A 19,282-nucleotide genomic window follows, 5' to 3' on the forward strand; every position below is an offset into this window, starting at 1 on the left:
AACTTCTTCGTACTTAGGAGAAGAGCACCTGCTATGGAACTGTGCTTCTTGTAGGCAGTGAAGTATTGTGTTAGAAAAATTTCAGTGGCCTCTGCCCAGTCTCATAAACATACCTCCTTCTCCCAGCTCTTAGCACTTCCCTTCTATGTGGTGATATACGATCTGGTTTGGTTCTGATGGAGTCATTGCCTCAGCCAGCCTACATTTAAACATGTGAAGGAGCCACATCTGTGGGGGAAACATGCTCATTTGTAGTGTTTGCCCATGTCTGTGGTGTAATTACTCCCTCGTGCAGATTTCAGACTACCCAGATGATGTCACTGAACACAGAGTAGCACACCCTGGTGTAAAATTTCCACCTTACCGATATGACTGACACGATTAACCTCGAGCATAGATAATAGTAAATTAATTAAAAAGTAATGAGATTTTAGTATAATTATGACCTTTGTTATTAATATAATTTATATAACTAAGTTTATACAACTTAACTTTTAATAAGCAATGTGTTTAAGCACATTATTAATAATAAACATTATCAATTAATAATAAACATATTATTAAACACAGTTGCTACTGACTTATGAAATTCCTAAAAATTTAACATGTAGTTCCATGGGCCAGTAAGATCCAGGTCCAGCATACTACTGCTTTTCTAGGAAGATTTCTCAGATACCCCAGCCTGGGTGAGTTGCCCCTGCAGGTGTTCCATCACACTTGTTACATTCTATAATAATTGCCTGAGTTCTTGTCCAAACCCTCTTGGGAGTAGTGACATGTCCAGCTGGCATATCCCCAGCCCTTATGTTTGTGACACTCAACAAGTATTTGTTGAATCATGGGTGGAAGGAATGGTAGAGCCTGTCTGATGTAAATTACATGTTTACTTATATTCTGCAAAGTGATCTTACAGAACTGCTTTAAACCTTACAAGCAAAGGGCATATGAAATAACAATCATTTAGTCAGGCCAAGAGGATTAGGGCTTTTTTCCTCTCCACACTCAAAAATTTGCCTTGTAAAGTTCCTTGTAACTCCTCCTTCCTCACCATTTGGAAGGAAATATCAAGGTGTTTTGCTGCCTGAGAAATGCAAATCCTTCAGGGAAAAATGTCTTCTCATGCAATGCAAATGAAAAGCATTTCTTTTATTGTAGAAAAGATTTTAAGAAGTATGCAATACCTCGGACAGATATTCTGGAACCAAGCTGTGTGAGCATCAGGAGTAAATTTTTTAAACCTTAAAACTGATACAGTAGCTGACTTTTAAAAATTGAGGCCAATGAAAAGTGGACAAAACTAAAACTGATGGCTTGACTTGGTTCAGTAGAACCCAAAATTCTCCTAACAGAGTGCTGAACCCATCCAGGGACACAGAGTTTGCCAGAGAACTTGGCCTGGGGACCATAATAATCAATCTTTAAGGAAAGAAAAGCATGAATCAGGGAGCAAAGAAAAAAGAGAAAAGCAAAATGAGAGGAAACGGAAGAAAAAAGATGACTAGAGAAGAGATTATTCTAAGATCTAAGGATGAATAACTGTTTAGTTAGAAGGTAACCCATAAAGAAAATTACCACACTAATTTTTTTTTAAAAAAACTGACATTTAAAATGATTTTGTAGTGAGTATAATAATTTTATATCTAAAGAAAAAGTCATCATCAAGATGTTTTAAGTTTATATTCAGGAAAACACTTTTTAGGCTATTAGATGAATGCTGTTAGAAATCCCCTAAAAGTGTGTGAAATGAATTTCTAAGGTGCCAGTTATCTTATGTAATGGTATAATGTAGCTCTTTTTGCTACTACTTTTAATGAAATGTTTTTTAAAATATTGCAACTAATTCTGATTTGCTTCCAAATGATATGTGAATGCTCCCAGGCACACACATTTCAGTCAGCACTCCCACTTTGAGAAAGGCCCTAGCTCTGTGCTTAACCTAGACCATCGTTGACAAGGATAGGATACAACTGCTGCAATGTACAGATGCCGCTGTTTATCATTTTGACAGATTGATGACACCAGGAAGGGCGGCTCTGTGAAGAGCCCAAGTTGTCTGCCACTTTGCGGTAAGCAATGGCCATTGCCTGAGCTCTGAGCCCAGCTGTCTCCAGCACCCACGGCTCTGATAGCTCTCCCATGGGCCAGTCAGGAAGCCAATCTAACTATTTTGTGTGCAAGGTCCTCCTAACGGGCTAATCAAGCTCACTGAGTAGCTATTATCAAGTGATCAAGAAACAGTATTTTGGGTCTCGTTATCACTTTAAACAAAGCTGTCCATTTGGCTTTGCTTTAATTTAGCCCAGTAAATGTAGTAAAGGAAATATCAAATAGTTTGTTTTACATGGATACATGATTCATTCCTTCAATCTGAGGAAGAAATGTTTAACCTGGATTTTGAAGAGATAATTGATCATTTGAGATATATATAAAACACATAGCATATAAAATACATAGCACAGTGCATATAAAACGTAGTACAGTGAAGTGTCTGTCCTATCATAGACACTTGATAAGTGTTCATTGTCTTTCCTTTGCTATCTTTTCTTTCTCATTACAGAAACCTACATGCTAATTGCCTTCAATAAATGTTTGCAAAAGGGGAAGATTATGACTAAAAATTTTATTTCTTCATAATCTTTCATTCTTAATTTTTTAAACACATATCATGTGCTGGGGACTCCCACAGATACTGGGATACAGTAATGAACAAAATGTATGAAACACTAATCATCATAGAGCTTAAATTATGTATGTGTAATTCTGCGTAATCCTTAGATTTGATTTATTACCCATTATTATTCTATTTAATTACAGATTACTTAGTTAAAATAAGACACCTTATACCTCATGTTTTCAGTGTATTCTTCTATGCATCATATCATTCTATCTTCCCAACAGCTTTGAGAATTGGGGAGAACATTGTTACCCCAAGGTCACACAAGTATTAGGAGAAAGATTAATATTAACACTCCAAACTTTTAGACTTGTGTTTGTGACCTTTTACAATGTTCTCAATGTATGTGTCTCTCCAAATTTCATATACTGAAATCCTAACCCCTAAGGTAATGGTATTTGGAGGTGGAGGCTTTGAGAGGTAATTAGGACATCTGGGTGAAGCCCTCATGAGTTGGATTAATGCCCCTTCAGAAGAGGCCTGCGGGAGCCTGTTAGTCCTTTTTGCCCTTCTGCCATGTGTGGACACAGCAAGAAGGTGCCATCTACAAAGCAGAGGGCCCTCACCAGACACCAAATCTGTTGGCACCTTGATCTTGGACTTCACAGCCTCTATAATTGTAAGAAATAAATTTCTGTTGTTTATAAATTACCTAGTGTAAAGCATTTTGTTATAGCCACCAGAATGCACTGATAACACCTACTGGTTACTCCACAGCCATTTCTTGTGAAAATAATGGCTGCACCTGGACAAATATATGGTATCCAGACTAATGAAGATATGATAGCTTCTAGTTGCTTGAATACAAATGGAATAGATTTGAATTTCCCAAGTAGTAATCTAATAGTTCATTCATTGACACTGTAATATAAATTAGAATCTCATAGGTAAATAAAACATTACTTACCTCAAAACATCAAATCTAATTAAATCTAGGTAACATTAACTGTTACCTGGATTTAATACAAAAGATTAGAGTTCTGTTTGCAAATTCCAATATTTGCCTATATGAGAATAGCAGCACCATTCCTCCATTATAGAAACCTGCTGAGTGGAAAGTGAGAAGACAGAATTTTTAAAAAACACAGGAGCCGAGACAGGATTTACCTGCAGCCACTGCTTCTCAAGTTGCCAGTAATGACTTTTTTTAATGTATAATCAAGCAGCCAAAGACAATGAAGAAGATAAAGAAGACAAAGAGATAAAAGTATAAAGCTACATGTGCCTCTGAAAGAGTGGGCACCTTAGTTTATTTTAAGAGAAGTATGTTAAGATGCCCTAATATTTTTAAAGGAAAAATACTTTTATTTAGAAACCTAAGACACAGCACTTAAACCTTTTATCACCACACCTCCGTCTCCTTCCAGAATTATAAAGTGTCTCCTTTCAGCCCTTCCTGTCCTAACGTCAGCTTTTTAAATCTCAGAATGCCAACAGACTTCTGAGATATTATCTTAGTAATCCTCTTAAGAAAGAGGATTCATGAGCCAGATATCTTCCTAAAATCCACAGGTTTTGCAAGTCAGCGAGGTGGAAGGAGAATTCCTTTGTACATCTGTAGCATCTGCCTACATTGAGGCTTCCAAATACTTTCCCGAATTATCTAATTATCGCTTTCAACATCCCTTGGAGAGAAGCAGGCAGGGGTCAGGAGGTGATAATACCGATTCTATTTCTTAAAGGGGTAGAGCAAATGATTTGTACCACAATAAGTTGGCTTATCCTGAAGCGATAACCTCTAAAAACTTCTGTTCTGTTGTAAAAAGAAGCCCTTTAGTGTCTTAAAATAGCATTCTTCTCTGGAATTAAAAGCAGAGGAGGGTGGAACAGCTTCACAAATACCTCTAAGTAAATGCAGTTCTATCTGAATCACGTCTCTCCTTGGCAGGTTACAACCACCTTCACAGTATATCTCAGGGTGAATTCTTTGGAACACCAGTCTTATGAGAACCCCATGAGGAAACCATGGTCAAATAGTTTTGGGAAACACTACCAATGTCATCCTCTCTTTCATTGAGTCTGACCACGTGTTAGCATGATGGAACCCTTGTGAGGGTACCTAATTTAACTTTGATAGGTGCAATCTATGACTTATGTAACCACTGTTTGCCCCTGAAAATAATATTTTGTGGAAAACATTTAAGAGACATCCACTAGCAGGGTGTGCTTGGCATGCACCTGTGGTCCCAGCTACTCGGGAGGCTGAGGCAGGAGGATGGCCTGGGCCCAGGAGGTTGAGGCTGCAGTGTGTGGTGTTTGTGCCATTGCTCTCCAGTCTGGGCAACAGAGTGAGACCCAGTCTCTAAAAAAAAAAAAGTAAAAGATTTTTAAAAGGTTAAAAAAAAAGAAAAAAAAAGAAAAGAAACATCAGCCCAGACATTTTTTCTTCAAATTTTATGTAGAAAGCCAAACTTCTGGAAAATACAGATTATGACATGATAAAATTAACTAATTATCAGGCTTGTACTTTTCTTGACACATGGTTCTGTTTTTCTGCCTTACATATTGTACTTTATCATCATAGTGTGTCTGTGTGGTAAATAATATTGTTATTCCCATTTGACAGAGGAGGAAACTGAGGCTCAGAGAGGACCCTGTAAATATTGGCATGGTAATAGGCTGTCCTCAGCCCCATCCATCTGCCCACCTGTATATACTTGTCCTTGGTAAATGCAATGTTTCACGGCTTTAAGTACCATCTTTAAGCTGATGATCCAAATTGCCATCTCTAGCCATAACCAATTGATCTTCTGACTCTCATTGAACCTACGGCCCTTTCCATCACTTTATTATTTCTCAGTTGTTTTTTCCCTTATTCAAAATGTAAGATGTTGGAATGCCCAAGCCACTGAGGAAAAGGCTCACTGCTCTTTTATACTAACCTAGCCATGGCCCTCATGAGCCGCAACACTGTGCCTAACTATACTGCTGCTAAACTCAGAAAATTGAGACGGTCCAAATTTTCTGCCTAAAAGTTTCCTTTGTCACCCACCCCATGACCCTCATATTTTAAAAATACTTTTTTCAGGCTAGCAGATGGCTTGCTGTCTTAGTCTGCTCAGGCTGCTATAACAAAATGCCATGAACTGGGTGGTTTATAAAAAACAGAAATTTATTTGTCACATGTCTGGAGGCTGGGAAGTCTAAGATCAAGACTTCAGCAGATTTGATGTCTGGTGAGGACCTGCATGGTGTTTTATAGATGATGGCACCTTCGCACTGTGTCCTCACAGGAGACAAGGGGGTGCTCTCTGGATCCTTTGCTGTTGTTGTTTTTTAATAAGGGCACTCATCCTACTCTTGAGGGTAGAGCCTAAGCACCTCCCAAAGGACCTACCTCCTAATTCCACCACATCTGTGATTAGCTTTCAACTTACGAATTATTGGAGGACGCAGATATTCAGACTATAGCACATGTATTAAACATCAAATTGTTAATTTTTACTTTGTAAGTCATCTAAGTTATATGATAGATATATGTTGTTTCAGGTATATTCTCCGTATGAGACTAATACAAAGGGTTTTTTTTTTTTTTTAAATCATTTCTAAGCAAAAACAACTGCAAAGTACTCCTTTGTAAACCGTTCTCATTAGGTTTTGTAAAATTCTGAAAAATAGCTCTTGATCCCTAGGCTGGGATCTTCTGTAACCAGGGGTCCTTGTTCCCAGAGCTCCCAAGATGGCGGCAAGCCTCTCGTTCGCTGACTTGGGGTCTTGGCCTCACGGATTCCAAGGAATGGAATCTTGGGCCATGTGGTGAGTGTTATAGCTCTATTAGAAGCCGTGGATCACAGAAGAGAACGGTGGAACCCAGCTACTAGTGTTTAGCACAGTTAGGATGAACCCGGGCACTTTGCCGTGCAGGAACAATGGCAAGCCTTTAGCAGGTCGGGAACAGCAATGGGCAAGTCGCTGGATCAGGAGCACAGCGGACACGCTGCAGGATCCCGAGGGATGGAAGTCAGCGGTGGGTCTGCAATGGCGGCAAACAGCAGTGGTGGATGGTGAGGGAAAGCTCAGCTGGAGCCCTAAGAAACACGTACCAGAGGAGTGTGCAGTTGCAAGATTTAATAGAGTGAAAGCAGAGCTGCTATACAACGGGAGGGGACCCAAAGAGGGTAGCCTGTTGCCAGCTGGAATGCCTGAATTTATATTCAGGTGATAGATGATTGGCTATTTCTTTACCTCCAATTCTATTTCTTTACCTCCTGTTTTTGCCTAATTAGCATTTTAAGCTCTCTTCACTACCTGATGGGTTGGGTGTGAGCTAAGTTGCAAGCCCAGTGTTTAAAGGTGGATGCGGTCACCTTCCCAGCTCTGCTTAGGGATTCTTAGTCGGCAGAGGAAATCCAGCCAGTCCTTCCTCTCACTTCCACACTAAAGGGTTTCTTTTATGGCACTTCTGTTTTTCTAAGGGTATGATAGGATCTCTGTTTAAGGGCTTCCAAGATGTGAGGTTGTTGGGACAGACTGTCATGTAGTTCTCCACCTGATTATGTGGCCAGGTGTTGTTTCCAAAGTAATTACAAGTCAGTGTTTTCCACAGTTTTGGTCACAGACCCCGTGATTTCTGCATGGAAGCTATCTTCAACATCCAAACCTGACCTAAATAACAGAAACTACTAGGCTATATTAACTAACCTATGTTCTGTAATAATTAACACCCTCCAAAAAAAAAAAAAAGTCGAGCAAACGTGAAGTTTTTCCATTATGATGAAATATCTCCCTAGAACACTAATATTCTTTCAGGGCATTCGTGTTTCTTTGATTTAACTTAACCCAGTGAGCCAGATTTTTCCCAAAGGGTGAATTAAAAAGGTCCGTTAACTCTTTCAGTACCTGGCTTCTCAGCCAGGCCATTAGTATTGTTTCGCCTTAGGCTTTACATTTTTTAAAAGTCAGCTGTCACTTCCAAAGCAATCCAGAATAGCACACTCAACAGATCCCTGGAGCTTTGCAAATGTTAATGCCCTCCATCAGCAGCGACCTTGCCAGGGGGAAGTGATTTAGGCACTAGGGAGAAAAGGGCCCACTATCTTTATCACACCGGTTTACACCATCAGCTTCAGAAATTGTGTGAGAGAAGAAGAATCAATAGTGTGTTAAGACCAGTCTCGAGGAATGCCAAGATAAAGTACCCGCGCTCTGCAAAATGCTGAGTTGAAGGAGAACTTTTGAATACAACAAAAGAAAAATTAGCTGTAGTGGTAAAACAAAATGAATTGTGTCTCAAGACAGAATTTGTCATTGTGAATGGCACTCTAGAGCTCTCTGCGTGCTTCAGTGGAATCACATAATATGCATGATGAAAAATGCTCATTTGAGAGTTAACGCAGAATGAAATAACAAAGCTGGGACGAATGCATTGCAAATATACTACATGCAAGTTAAGATCAGCTCATGTAAAGAACCCCAAAAAGTTTACTGAAGGAAAAGTATCTAGAAGAATCATCTGCTATGGAGAAATGGAAGAAATAGAATAAAGTTAAACTTCATCAAAGTTTCCTGAAAATGTTACTGCATTTCCTGTAATTCTAGTAAAGGTATTATCTCTTGATAACCAGCACAGAATGTAAAGCTTCTAAAAACAGCAAAGGAAGATGAATTCCACACCACCCTGAGTGAAATCACTGTGGAAAAGAACCGGCAGCTCAGTCCCTAAGATCATTACAATAACATGTTTGATTTCCCATAGCAATCTTAATTGTGACATGAACAGCTGTCAACAACAAAATTAGAGGAAGCTGTCATTATATGGCTTTCACCCACATTTGCTTGTCCTATTTCTATACCACTGCTCAAGAGAGTGTTTTTAAAGAATTCTTCCAGTGGAGATTTTCATAACTCAAAGGGGAGTCACTGAAATTATTTGGCTTTATATTCTATACAATGAAATATATTTGTCATGATAACAGGAATCCCAAACGGATGTTTATAGAATGCCAAATTCAAGTATGTAAAAGTGAGACACAATTCACTTAATCCTGAAGTCATTCTATGGAGTAACTATTGCAATCCTTTTTTTTAGGACAGTTGATTCTCTTTATTGTAGTTATGTTCTATAAAGTCACTGCAAACATTGACTTAGCAAATACTGAACCGTTGCGGCAATGAGAAATACAGAGTTAGGCTCCTGCAAGCCACTGGCCACAACAGTTTCATCAATCAATCAATACGTAAACTTGTGTTATGTGTGTTTCTGTGAAAAGACACCTTATTTAATGTATAGATGATTCATTAACATTGAACTCATTGCACTATAACTCAGGCTTGAAGGAAGTTTATCTAACATACATATTTTTGCCCTGAGACACATTACACATCTTGTGGTTAGGAACGCTTGACAGTACTTCAGCCCGATGCTTCGGGACCATTTTAAACGTTGAAATCAACAAGAAAAAGCACAAAAATGTGAAAAACATTGTACTAAGTAGACCACAAAGAGAACACTTGTTTCCAATCTGAGAGCTGAAATAAGGAGAGTGTCTTCTCCAACCTCAGCTAGGAACATGACTCAAATTTTTTGGCACTGTGTCTCTATGTCCATGAGAGTACTGTGAGTATTAACTTTGGGGTGACAAATAAATTTTAGTGTGTAAGCAAATTTGCAAATATGGATCTACCAATAATAAGGATTGACTGTGTATGCTGAAACTATGAGTCAGGGAATACAGTTGGTCACTCTCTATCTGTTTGGGTAATTCTTTCTGTCATATTAGTGGTTATACTTGTTTACGTTTCAAAATTAGAGTGTATTGGAGGTAAAAGTTTCATGAGAAATGTGGACACCATTGCATTGCACATTTCTGCCTCATGAATTTAGGAGAAAACTCACTGTATAACTTTCTTTACTTTTCAATGGTTCTTCCAGGTCTTTCAGGGATGTGGTCAGCCCAAACCTGCTCCAGCTCTCAGATCTGCCCGCTCAGCTCCTGAAAATTTTAATACACGTTTCAGGCCCTACAATCCTGAGGAAAGACCGACAACCGCTGCAGGCACAAGCTTGGACCGGCTGGTGAGTATTCTCAAACTGATAACCATGGCGGATGCTTTGTTTTACCAAGGTCATTCTTTGAAACTCCTAGGAGATTCTGAAAAAGTTTGTTATAAGAGTCATCTCATTCTTATATCTGCTTCTGTTCTTAATTCAAATATTGAAAAGTAATGGGATCTTTCTTTTGGGTCATGTATTGGATTATTTAAGAAATCTATTAATCCATTAAGAAACTATTAACACATGTGTGCAGTGACCAAATTTTCAACTTCTTATTTCTCATGAAATATTAATTTGAAAACTAAGTTGCCAGTTCTTCCAGAGATATAATTGCAATAGCAGATTTCTTACTCATCTGCTTCAGTTCTTTTCTGAAAATGGTTATTTATTCAATTATGATATAATGCAATTTTATTATGACTTCTTATTTGCAAAGTTTTCTGTTTGAAAGACCTTGCCCGGAAACCCCAAATCAATGTTACTATCATTTTTTTTTCTTTTTTATGTGTCTTTAAAAAGTTGAAATCCTTAGAATTAGTCACTCTTTGAGCTGTTTTTTTTAGATGTGTGTCAGGGGACTCAGTGATATCCATCATCAAAGCAGTTTATAATACTCGGAAAATGCAACCATAAACGTAGTAAATACAATTTTTAAATGTGTTTTAAAGGCCACATTTTGCTATAAAAAGTAAAAGTTCATAATTTTAAAGAAATACTGCCTGATTATTTTTAATTCAATTTCTTCCATTTATAGTACTATAAACACTTTATATACCTGCAATTGTTAGTGCTGTTAATGTTGCTTTGCCAATTATCTTGATGTAAAATTAACAGATAAAATCCTTAATGTCATAAAGCACTTGAACCACATCTGACTGTGTCATATAAACTCAGATCTCAAAGACTGCCAGTTATGAAAATACCTTTATTAGTCACTGTTATAAATTATTTTATGATTTTAGTTAATATCCTTCTATAGTGTAGAACTCATAAGATTAAATTTGTTGAATTTGGCCTCAAAGTAAGTACTTCTCAGCATTTTTCTCTATAAAAATCAAATGTGCTTACAACCTAAAGGCCTATCCATAAAGTATCAAAATAAATTTTGTTATAAATGTATTGCCATTTGTTAGCAAATAAAGCCTTCTCTCTAGTGTAGATATTTGTAGTTGCTGCAACCATCTACTTACCTTGCTTATATCTATTCTTTTTTTTTCCCTTGAGACAGGGCCTCACTCTGTTGCCCAGGCTGGAGTGCAGTGGCATGATCATGGCTCACTGCAAACTTGACCTGCTGGACTCAAGTGGTCCTCCAACCTTAGCCTCCTGAGTAGCTGAGATGACAGGCATACGCCACCATGCCAAGCTTTTTATTTTTTTGTAGAGGCATAGTTTTGCCATGTTGTCCAGGCTGGTCTCGAACTCTTGATCTCAAGCAATCCACCTGCCTCTGCCTCCCAAAGTGCTGGGATTACAGGCGTGAGCCAACACGCCTAGCGGCTTACATCTATTCTCTGTTGCAGTTTCAGGAAAAGTTTAAAAATAGTCACCATTTTTCTTTAAAACAACCAATTAAATTCCACCAAATAACTAGTCAGAGTGCTTTAAAAAAAAGGATGGTTTTCATTAGCTTATGTTGTTTAAATTTTACTTTACAAATTGCATTGTATATCAAGATCTTTCTAACCAGAGGACAAATGGTGAGTATGGGTTTGCTCCCTTTTTTCCCATTTTCTTTGGCTCTAATTTAGTTATTGGGACAATTCAGTCTTTTCTGAATTTTTGTAAAACCTAATTTAAGAACAGGAGTACAATGTGAGATGAATAAGTTCTAAAGATCCGAGGTACAACATTGTGGCTGCAGCTAACAATAGTGTATCGTTCACTTAAAAAAAACTCTGTTAAGAGGGTAGATGTCATGTTGAGTGTCCTTACCACAATAAAATAAAATAAGAAGTTTTAAAAGAACTGGGGTACATTACACACTTAGTTAGAATTGCACTGAATTTGAACAATGTAATGATATGTATGGCAACTAATTAATTTTTTCCCTTTGAAACAGAGAAGCAGTTTTCCCTCATCCCCAGGAGAAATAAACACACACCCTTAAACAGGGGAAGTAGAGCAAGAAAAATATGTTTCTAAAGACAATATTTTTGCAGCATAGCATAAACTAAATAAAGCTTCAACACTTGGAGAATTTTCTCTGGTGTTTAAAATCTGATGGACATGAAAATTGAGATTTGAACCTTTTATAAAGGAACTTTGTTGGTAATGTTCAAAATGCTCTAGATATAAGGGTCTTGAGAGTATAGACAAGTAGCAAACAGAATGAAAATGTTCTACCTTTTGCACCCCTTAAAAATATATTTTATCAACCTTTTTCTGAAAATGATTGGTAATGGTTAAACGTACGATTACAAGTAAAAGCCAAGGACCAGACTCCGTGCCTAAGTATTTAAATCAATAAGCCAATTTTATTCTAAAACATTCTCAGACAGCATGTAGCATTTACTTCCTCAAAGGTGTAGCTTCAGGCTCTGTAAGTGAAAATTGCAGGGGTTTTTTTTTTATTAAATTAAATTCTGATCCCTTCCCAAATGGTAAGAATCAGTGACGTGTAATGCACAGTCAGCCATAAGCCCACTTTGCTCAGCTCCTGAGAACAAGGCGCTGTTTCCACATCAAACGGAGCTATACCAAGGTTATTCTTGAGAGACACGAGTTAGGTCCAAAGCTAATAACAGAGTCTCGCGCCATTGGCTCCCCTGAGGCCTTCTTCCTTTGGGGGTTCCAATATAGCTCTGAACAGTGGAAAGTCGGGGCAGTTATCCTTGGCAGACTGCAGTACAACAGTCAAACATGCTCATCTTCAAGAAGGATGCACTGCGAAACTATCCAGATGGGTCTGTCATCCATTACAGCCTATTTAGGCTGTTTATAAACAAGGCTCATATTACCTACTCCTGTTTCAATTTTTCCCAGAAAAGATGTTTCCTGAATATTTATAAGAAGCATGTGTCTGAGAAAAGGAGGATAATTGGAAAAGATTTCCCTTCATTTCTTGAAGTGTTTCAGCAGAAAAATGCTTCAAAGGACAATATCAAAACACTACTCCAATCACCCCACCCGTTTTGCCAAAATGAAAATAACTATAAAGCACTTGGAGAGTTACTTCTTAGTGCCATTTAAATTAGTACCTGTGGTAATAACTTTGGGATCTGTTGGTAAATGTTCTTATGTCAGTTATTCTAAAGCTATTTTTTAATGGGAACTGGTAATTATGGGGTTTGCTTTAAAAATAAAACTAACAACCCCAAACTGAGTAAACTGCTGCTAAACCTTATATAAAATAATTGAAAACAAAACTCTCTCTTAAAAAAATGCACCAGTTCCATCATTTAACATCTTATTATATTTATAAGGAACTTATAAATTCTTTTGTATCACTAGGGAACATTTCCATTTGCTCCTCTGAAGTTATATAGGCATAAGAAGCAGTTGAGGTAGTCAGAAGCTTTCAGACATGCTACCCTAAAGTGGTTTTTGTTATCCAAGAATGAGTGAATGTATTTTTATAAATTCAGCTGCTGACAGAAAGCCAACTCATCTGAGACTATCGCAGTCCCTACCGCCAACAGCCATGATTTGTTGAGGATACTAATGTTATCAGCTGCGGTAATTCAGTTAACAGAGTCATCCTACCATCATGTTGCTTTCTTGCCACCAACAAACTCCCCTTAGAAGCCCCTCTGTCCCAGCTGACTATTAATGACTTTCAATCAAACAGACCAGAGATTACTGTTTGCACTCAGGAAGAGACTGGTCATGTTCCTTTATTCTTAAATGTATACTCTGCAAATTCTCTTACATAATTTGATGTGAAACTATAATTTTTTAAAAGGTGGTTCCAATTCACTGGAAATGTCAAGTATAAAAATAAATCAGCACAAAATAGCTCGATTTTTAAGATCTGAGCATCAAAAGGTATTTCAAATTAGCCTCTGTAAAAGGCAATTAGTTGTACAGCTCAGAAAATTAGAGCACAACATGTTCTACAGCTCACAGACGCACTTGGACAGGGAGTGTCAGTTACTTTATTCCAGCTGATTCATTAGAGTAAAAATGGACTGTGCATGGTGTATCTTAGACGAATATGTTTTATAAAAGTAAGTTAAAAAAAAAAAATAAAAGCCAGGTTTGGAAGTTAACAAGTTGGTGATGATTTAGACCTGTAAATCTCCAGTAAGTATTCAACACTGTACTGTGGATGTGGATTTCTCAAATATCCTACTGGTCATTCTGAGGGAATTTGGGACGGGGGTGGGTGGAATGCCAACCTACAAAGCTAAACTTTGTGCCTGTGCTGTGCTGTTATGTATAGAATAATCTCTTTTTCTTTTTCCTTTAAATTTGTTTTCCTCTTGCTTCCCAGAGGACTGTGTGGCGGACTATGCAACATAGTGTAAGCATTGGTCTTCTTCTTCCTCTCATCCCCGTTTGTCTTTGTACAGTCATTCCAGAGGGTCCCTGAGAAATTCCCCCACCACTGTCCCTTTCCAAATTATCTGGAGTGGATTGAATACTGCACTTGGCCAACTTGTTTAGTCGTTTCCTCTCTGCTTGCAATTTATGGTTAACAACCATTTTCATATTCTTCTCCAATGGCCAAGTTTTCAATCTAATCTTGGTGGAAGATGAGCTCATCGAATGGCTGATTTAAATTCTGTCCCAATGTTCAGACAATGTGTAGTCTGCCTGGAAAACTAGCTCTTCCCTGTTAGAATATATTGGCCTTTTTCTTGTGCTAATAAGAACATACCAACATCAGCCCTCATGCATAAGGTGCTAAGGTTTCCATTAGCTGAGACATAGAAAATTTAAGGGATTAAAAAATAGGTTGTTTGCTTTTCATTTTGTATTTGAATTTCCTGATATCTTTCCAAGTATTCAGACCTTTTGGAGAGGGAGCATTGGATATTTTTTACTAGAAAGCTTACCCCCACTATGGGACTGAGGACAAGAACACTCAGGTTATCTTACTTGACTATATTAACCAAAATAGTCAGTTATCTGATCTGGTTTCCGCAATACCACTGCATGCTAATAACACTTTTTATTTTTTTGAGATGGAATCTTGCTCCCTCCACCTCCTGGGTTCAAGTGATTCTCCTGCCTTGGCCTCCCGAGTAGCTGGGATTACAGGTGCACACCACCACACCCAGATAATTTTTGTATTCTTAGTAGAGACGGAGTTTCACCATGTTTGCCAGGCTGGTCTCAAACTCCTGGTCTCAGGTGATCCATCCACCTGGGCCTCCCAAAGTGCTGGTATTACAGGCGAGAGCCACTGTGCCCAGCCCTGATAACACTTCTTAAAGACATGCACCCTACATGGTATCATGGACTGAGGAGGGAAGGTGACTCTCACCTGAGGGGTACGTATTTATTTGTGCAGCACACCTGTGACATCATAGTGCTGTTTGTCTGGCCTTAAATCCAGGCAGTGATAACACGATGTCTAAAATCCCTTCTTTGAAATCATGTTTTTAAAAAGAAATTGTCCCCTGAGTAGTATCCCCATTCATTATTCCTGAGGCCATATGCCCATATCCATATGCCTTGAGACCAGGGCAATTTGGGTGAAGTAAGAAAATTAGGAGGTAAATCTGGAACAGGAACACTGCAGAAAGGAAGACCTTGAGAAGGGAACAGGGAAGACAAATAGCTCAAGGTCTCCTGACACTAAGAGGGAAATGGGAGGGGAAAACGTCATGGGTGGGACAAGTCAGGGTTCTGTTTGATTGGCCCCATTGATAACTAGAGTGGCTTCAGTTAAGTCAGTAGTATCTGTCCTTTCCAACACATTCTCTTGGGAGTTCCAGGTTTTCCTGTAGCTGGTCCAGTTCGGTTCCCTTATCTAATGGTTATCATGACCCTTGTAGCGTTCCCCAAGAGTTGTCACTTCCTTGAACATACTGGAATGAATACATATCATAACATCCCTGTGTCTGCTGGACTTTCCTACTTGTCCCTATAACCTTATCTAGGCCAAGACAAACAAACAACACAAAAACCAGATGTCTGTTTTATATATGAGTCTTCCAAAAATACACTGTAACTTTTGAAATTCATCGGTAGGTCATTGGTGACAAACATGTTGTTAATGTTATTACGTATATATATTTAAGTACTTACAAAAGATCATCAAGATATGCAACTTTTTTAATTGTTCTGAAACAAAATGGACAAAGCAACTAACATTCTGGCATCATTTCCTGCCTTGATGGTTAGTATGAGTTTCAGTAAAGTGCTGGTGATAAAAATGTTCTTCCATGCCTCTTTGGGGCCATTTTGGTACAATTTAGAAACTCTTGGTTATAAGGAATCAGGAAACTGTCTGTTGTTCATTTTAAATTGCCATGGCATTTCATTGTCACCTCAAAGGATTCTGCACCCAGCTAAATCCACTAGTTTGCATTTCAAAAGGATGTCAGGCTGTGCTTAAGAAACTGCTTTATTATCTAGACCTTCAGCCACTGTGTTTAGGTGAAACTGATATTTCCCAGCTTCCACCCCAACACAGACACACACAGAGACACGCACATGCACACAGACACACACACACACACACACACACATACACACATGCACTCACCCTCAGTCTTCGCTTGGCGTGAACAAAAAAACTAAAACCTCAATAACAACAGTAAGCCAGATTCTCCACTTTAATTAGTTTTCTAAAGATAAATGGGTCAAGGCCAGATTGGCTTTCAGCCTCCGCTGCAGCTGAATAAATTATGTCCCATTCACCCCAGCAAACAAATGGCTACTGCTTCATCCACTTCAGGTTGTGAACGGCCCGGTCTTGCCTGAACCTGCTTTATCTATTTGCTGTGAAACCCCACTGAGACGCCCCAGTTTCATTTTCAATGAATCCTTGGTAATAACAGCAGCAAAATGCAGTGAGCTTTCAAAGCAGGGAGAAAATAAAAAAAACGTTAAAACCAAACCACCCAACTTATTCTGTCTCTGTTTCTGCTCTTCTCCGGGCAGCATCACCAGCATGTGGTAGCAGGGAGAGCCGCCTGTCACAGGCTTCTTTCCATTTAGGAGGCTGTGGTTGATAAGCCCAAGTGGGGAACATCATAAGACACACATATAAAATGATGGCTTATCTCCAGGATATTCTGCTTATTCCACGGACTGGAAGGATGCACAAATCTAATTCAATGTTATGCACTGTTGGAAACCTGGATGGAACTCCTGCCCTTATGTGGATTTTTTCAGCTCATACCCAATGGGCAGTGAACTATTTTTGCATCCCCAGGAAGCTATTCTTTGGGGCATGTGGAGGAATAGTGAAAATAGAAGGCACATAGTCCTCTCTTTCAGTCCAGGCAAAGTTGTGTTTAATTGCACAGGGCCGTATACCCTGGGGAGAAGGAAGAGTACACTCACTCTAGCTACGTAACTCCCTGGGAGATACTAAAGCCCAGTCCGTATCACTGCTTTAAGACATGTTCAGAGAATCATATGCATTCTGACAACGAAATAATGTTATGCCACATGTTTTGGAAGGGGAACAATTTTGAACAACTTATATTAAGTGTGAGTTATATTAGATCATGTTGGGGGCAATTTATTAACAAAATCCTTTTCAACTCTGGATTAAACTCTCCTTTATCCTCAGAAACACTTAAGCAAGAGCTTTGGTGTCCTCTGTATCATAAAAAATGAAATGTTACACTTTCAGAACCAAAATAGGGCTATTACAGATTTTGTATCTATTTTATGACATGTTGATATGCTTATTTTCTGCTTCAGGCTTTAAAATTTCTTTCAAGAATTCCTAGACTTCAGCTAAACCCAAATTGATGCATTCTGTAGGTATCAATCTATCAATAAATGTATTGATTGAGTTCTTCTCTGTTGCATAGCACTTAGTAAAACTAGCTGCTATGTACAATCTACATTATAGCATGTTGTTAGTGCTGGCGTCATCAAAAGGCAAGTGACTAGAAAAGATGTTACTTTCCAAGTCAGTTAGACACGCTATGTCTTCTCCAGAGAACAGTACATAGTATAGAGGCTCATGGAATATTAATACTAGGATACAATAAATAGGAGTTTGATTTTGCAATCTCAGATTGACTATAACAAAAAAGAATGTGTAGAAGGTATATTAACAAATGAATAATCACTGGCCAAATATGCAAATTAAAAACATTAAACATCTGTAGCATCCTTAACATAGGCCATGTCTAATAGCTCATTTTCCCTTCTTAAGCCAGAACTTTCTGCCCAAATCTTGAACAAATTAAAGAGAAGCTTTGTTGTCAGTTACGAACTAGTCAGATGCAAAAGTCCATCTGCACACTCATTCACAGTAACTGTCCTTTATTCTGCTATGTAATTGGTGTTTTGGTGGATTGATTATGGGAGTCTGGATAGACAAGCCACACTAAACTGCTCAAACCATACCTTTAAAAATATTTGTTCATGAGACTCATCAGTTGACATAGATCTTTTATTAAATTATTGAATAGATTAAAGAAACTTTTGCTTGTCATGGAAAATCTGTAACAATATTTTCTCTTAGCATCTGAGATATTTGCACCACAGCTCCCAAATGTGATGTTCATGCTTATGAGAGATAGAGCCAAAGAAATGGGATATTTCATAAATACCAGTTTTGATGTATTTGCTGTATGATCAATCAGCTTCTAACAGACTCTGGGGCCTATGGAATACATTTTAAATCACTGGGAATTTGGCTATTCCCATAACATACTCGGACACTCTTTACTGCTAGCAATAAACCTCAGGCATAAACACTGTAGAGAAAAAAAAACAGATGAAAAGGAACCTGTCTGAGTAAAAATTGACTTCCCTTCATAACTGTTAAAGGTAGAAAGCTATCTGCAATACACAATAATTTTATTGCTAAGTTCATTCACAGTCATTATCGTCAAAGGCTCTGACTTCATGGGTATTTTCTTATACCCATAACATTGGCTGAACTATCAAAAAATAAAAAGTCAGGTTGATAGTAAATGAATGAACCACCACCAGCAGCAGCTCCATTATATTGCTGGCTAACACATAATTTGTGGGAAGTTGGTTTGTGTAATATCTGTAGAAGCTTTTCCAATGCTGTATTGATCCAGATGGGCCAGGCCAGGCAAAGCCACACCTATAAACAGTCCCCAAAATAGCTCACAACAACACAAGTTTATTTCTTTTGCCCAGTGTTCATTCTGCGTTGGCTGTGAGTCAGCTACATGTGGTCATCACCCTTACTCCAGCACCCGGTGACAAAGCAGCCATTATCTGGAGGTTCACCTGTCACAGTGGCAGGGGAAATGGAGAATGTGGCAAAGGTGGCTGTTCATGTCTCTACCTGGAAGGGTCACATCATACTGATCACATCTCATTGGCCAAAGCAAGTCACATGATCAAGCCATCAGGAAGTCAAGGACATATGTTCCTATGTGCCTCACATAGAGAAAAGGACATGTTAGTGAACAGTAACATTATCGACTACAAACACTATGATGAAGGCAAGATTTTTAAACTGGTAAAAATCCATGTCATTACTCTCTCCAACCCTA

General features: G+C 38.4%; 1 protein-coding gene across 6 annotated transcripts in view; it reads left to right on the forward strand.

Annotated features, from left to right (window-relative positions):
* The window catches only part of GPC6 (glypican 6), a 1,194,356-nt gene that overhangs the window by 1,087,755 nt on the left and 87,319 nt on the right, over positions 1–19,282 (forward strand). For 5 of the 6 annotated variants that reach the window (XM_065533385.2, XM_065533387.1, XM_065533386.2 and 2 more), the window contains one exon: positions 9,546–9,689. In XM_065533385.2, the coding sequence (XP_065389457.1) occupies positions 9,546–9,689 (144 nt within the window). Of the gene's footprint in view, positions 1–9,545; positions 9,690–14,103; positions 14,218–19,282 lie in introns of those variants that run through there. The other variant, XM_074021257.1, reaches the window with a different exon arrangement.

Source organism: Macaca fascicularis, chromosome 17, assembly GCF_037993035.2.
Source record: "Macaca fascicularis isolate 582-1 chromosome 17, T2T-MFA8v1.1".
NCBI classification, from domain to species: Eukaryota; Metazoa; Chordata; class Mammalia; order Primates; family Cercopithecidae; genus Macaca; species Macaca fascicularis.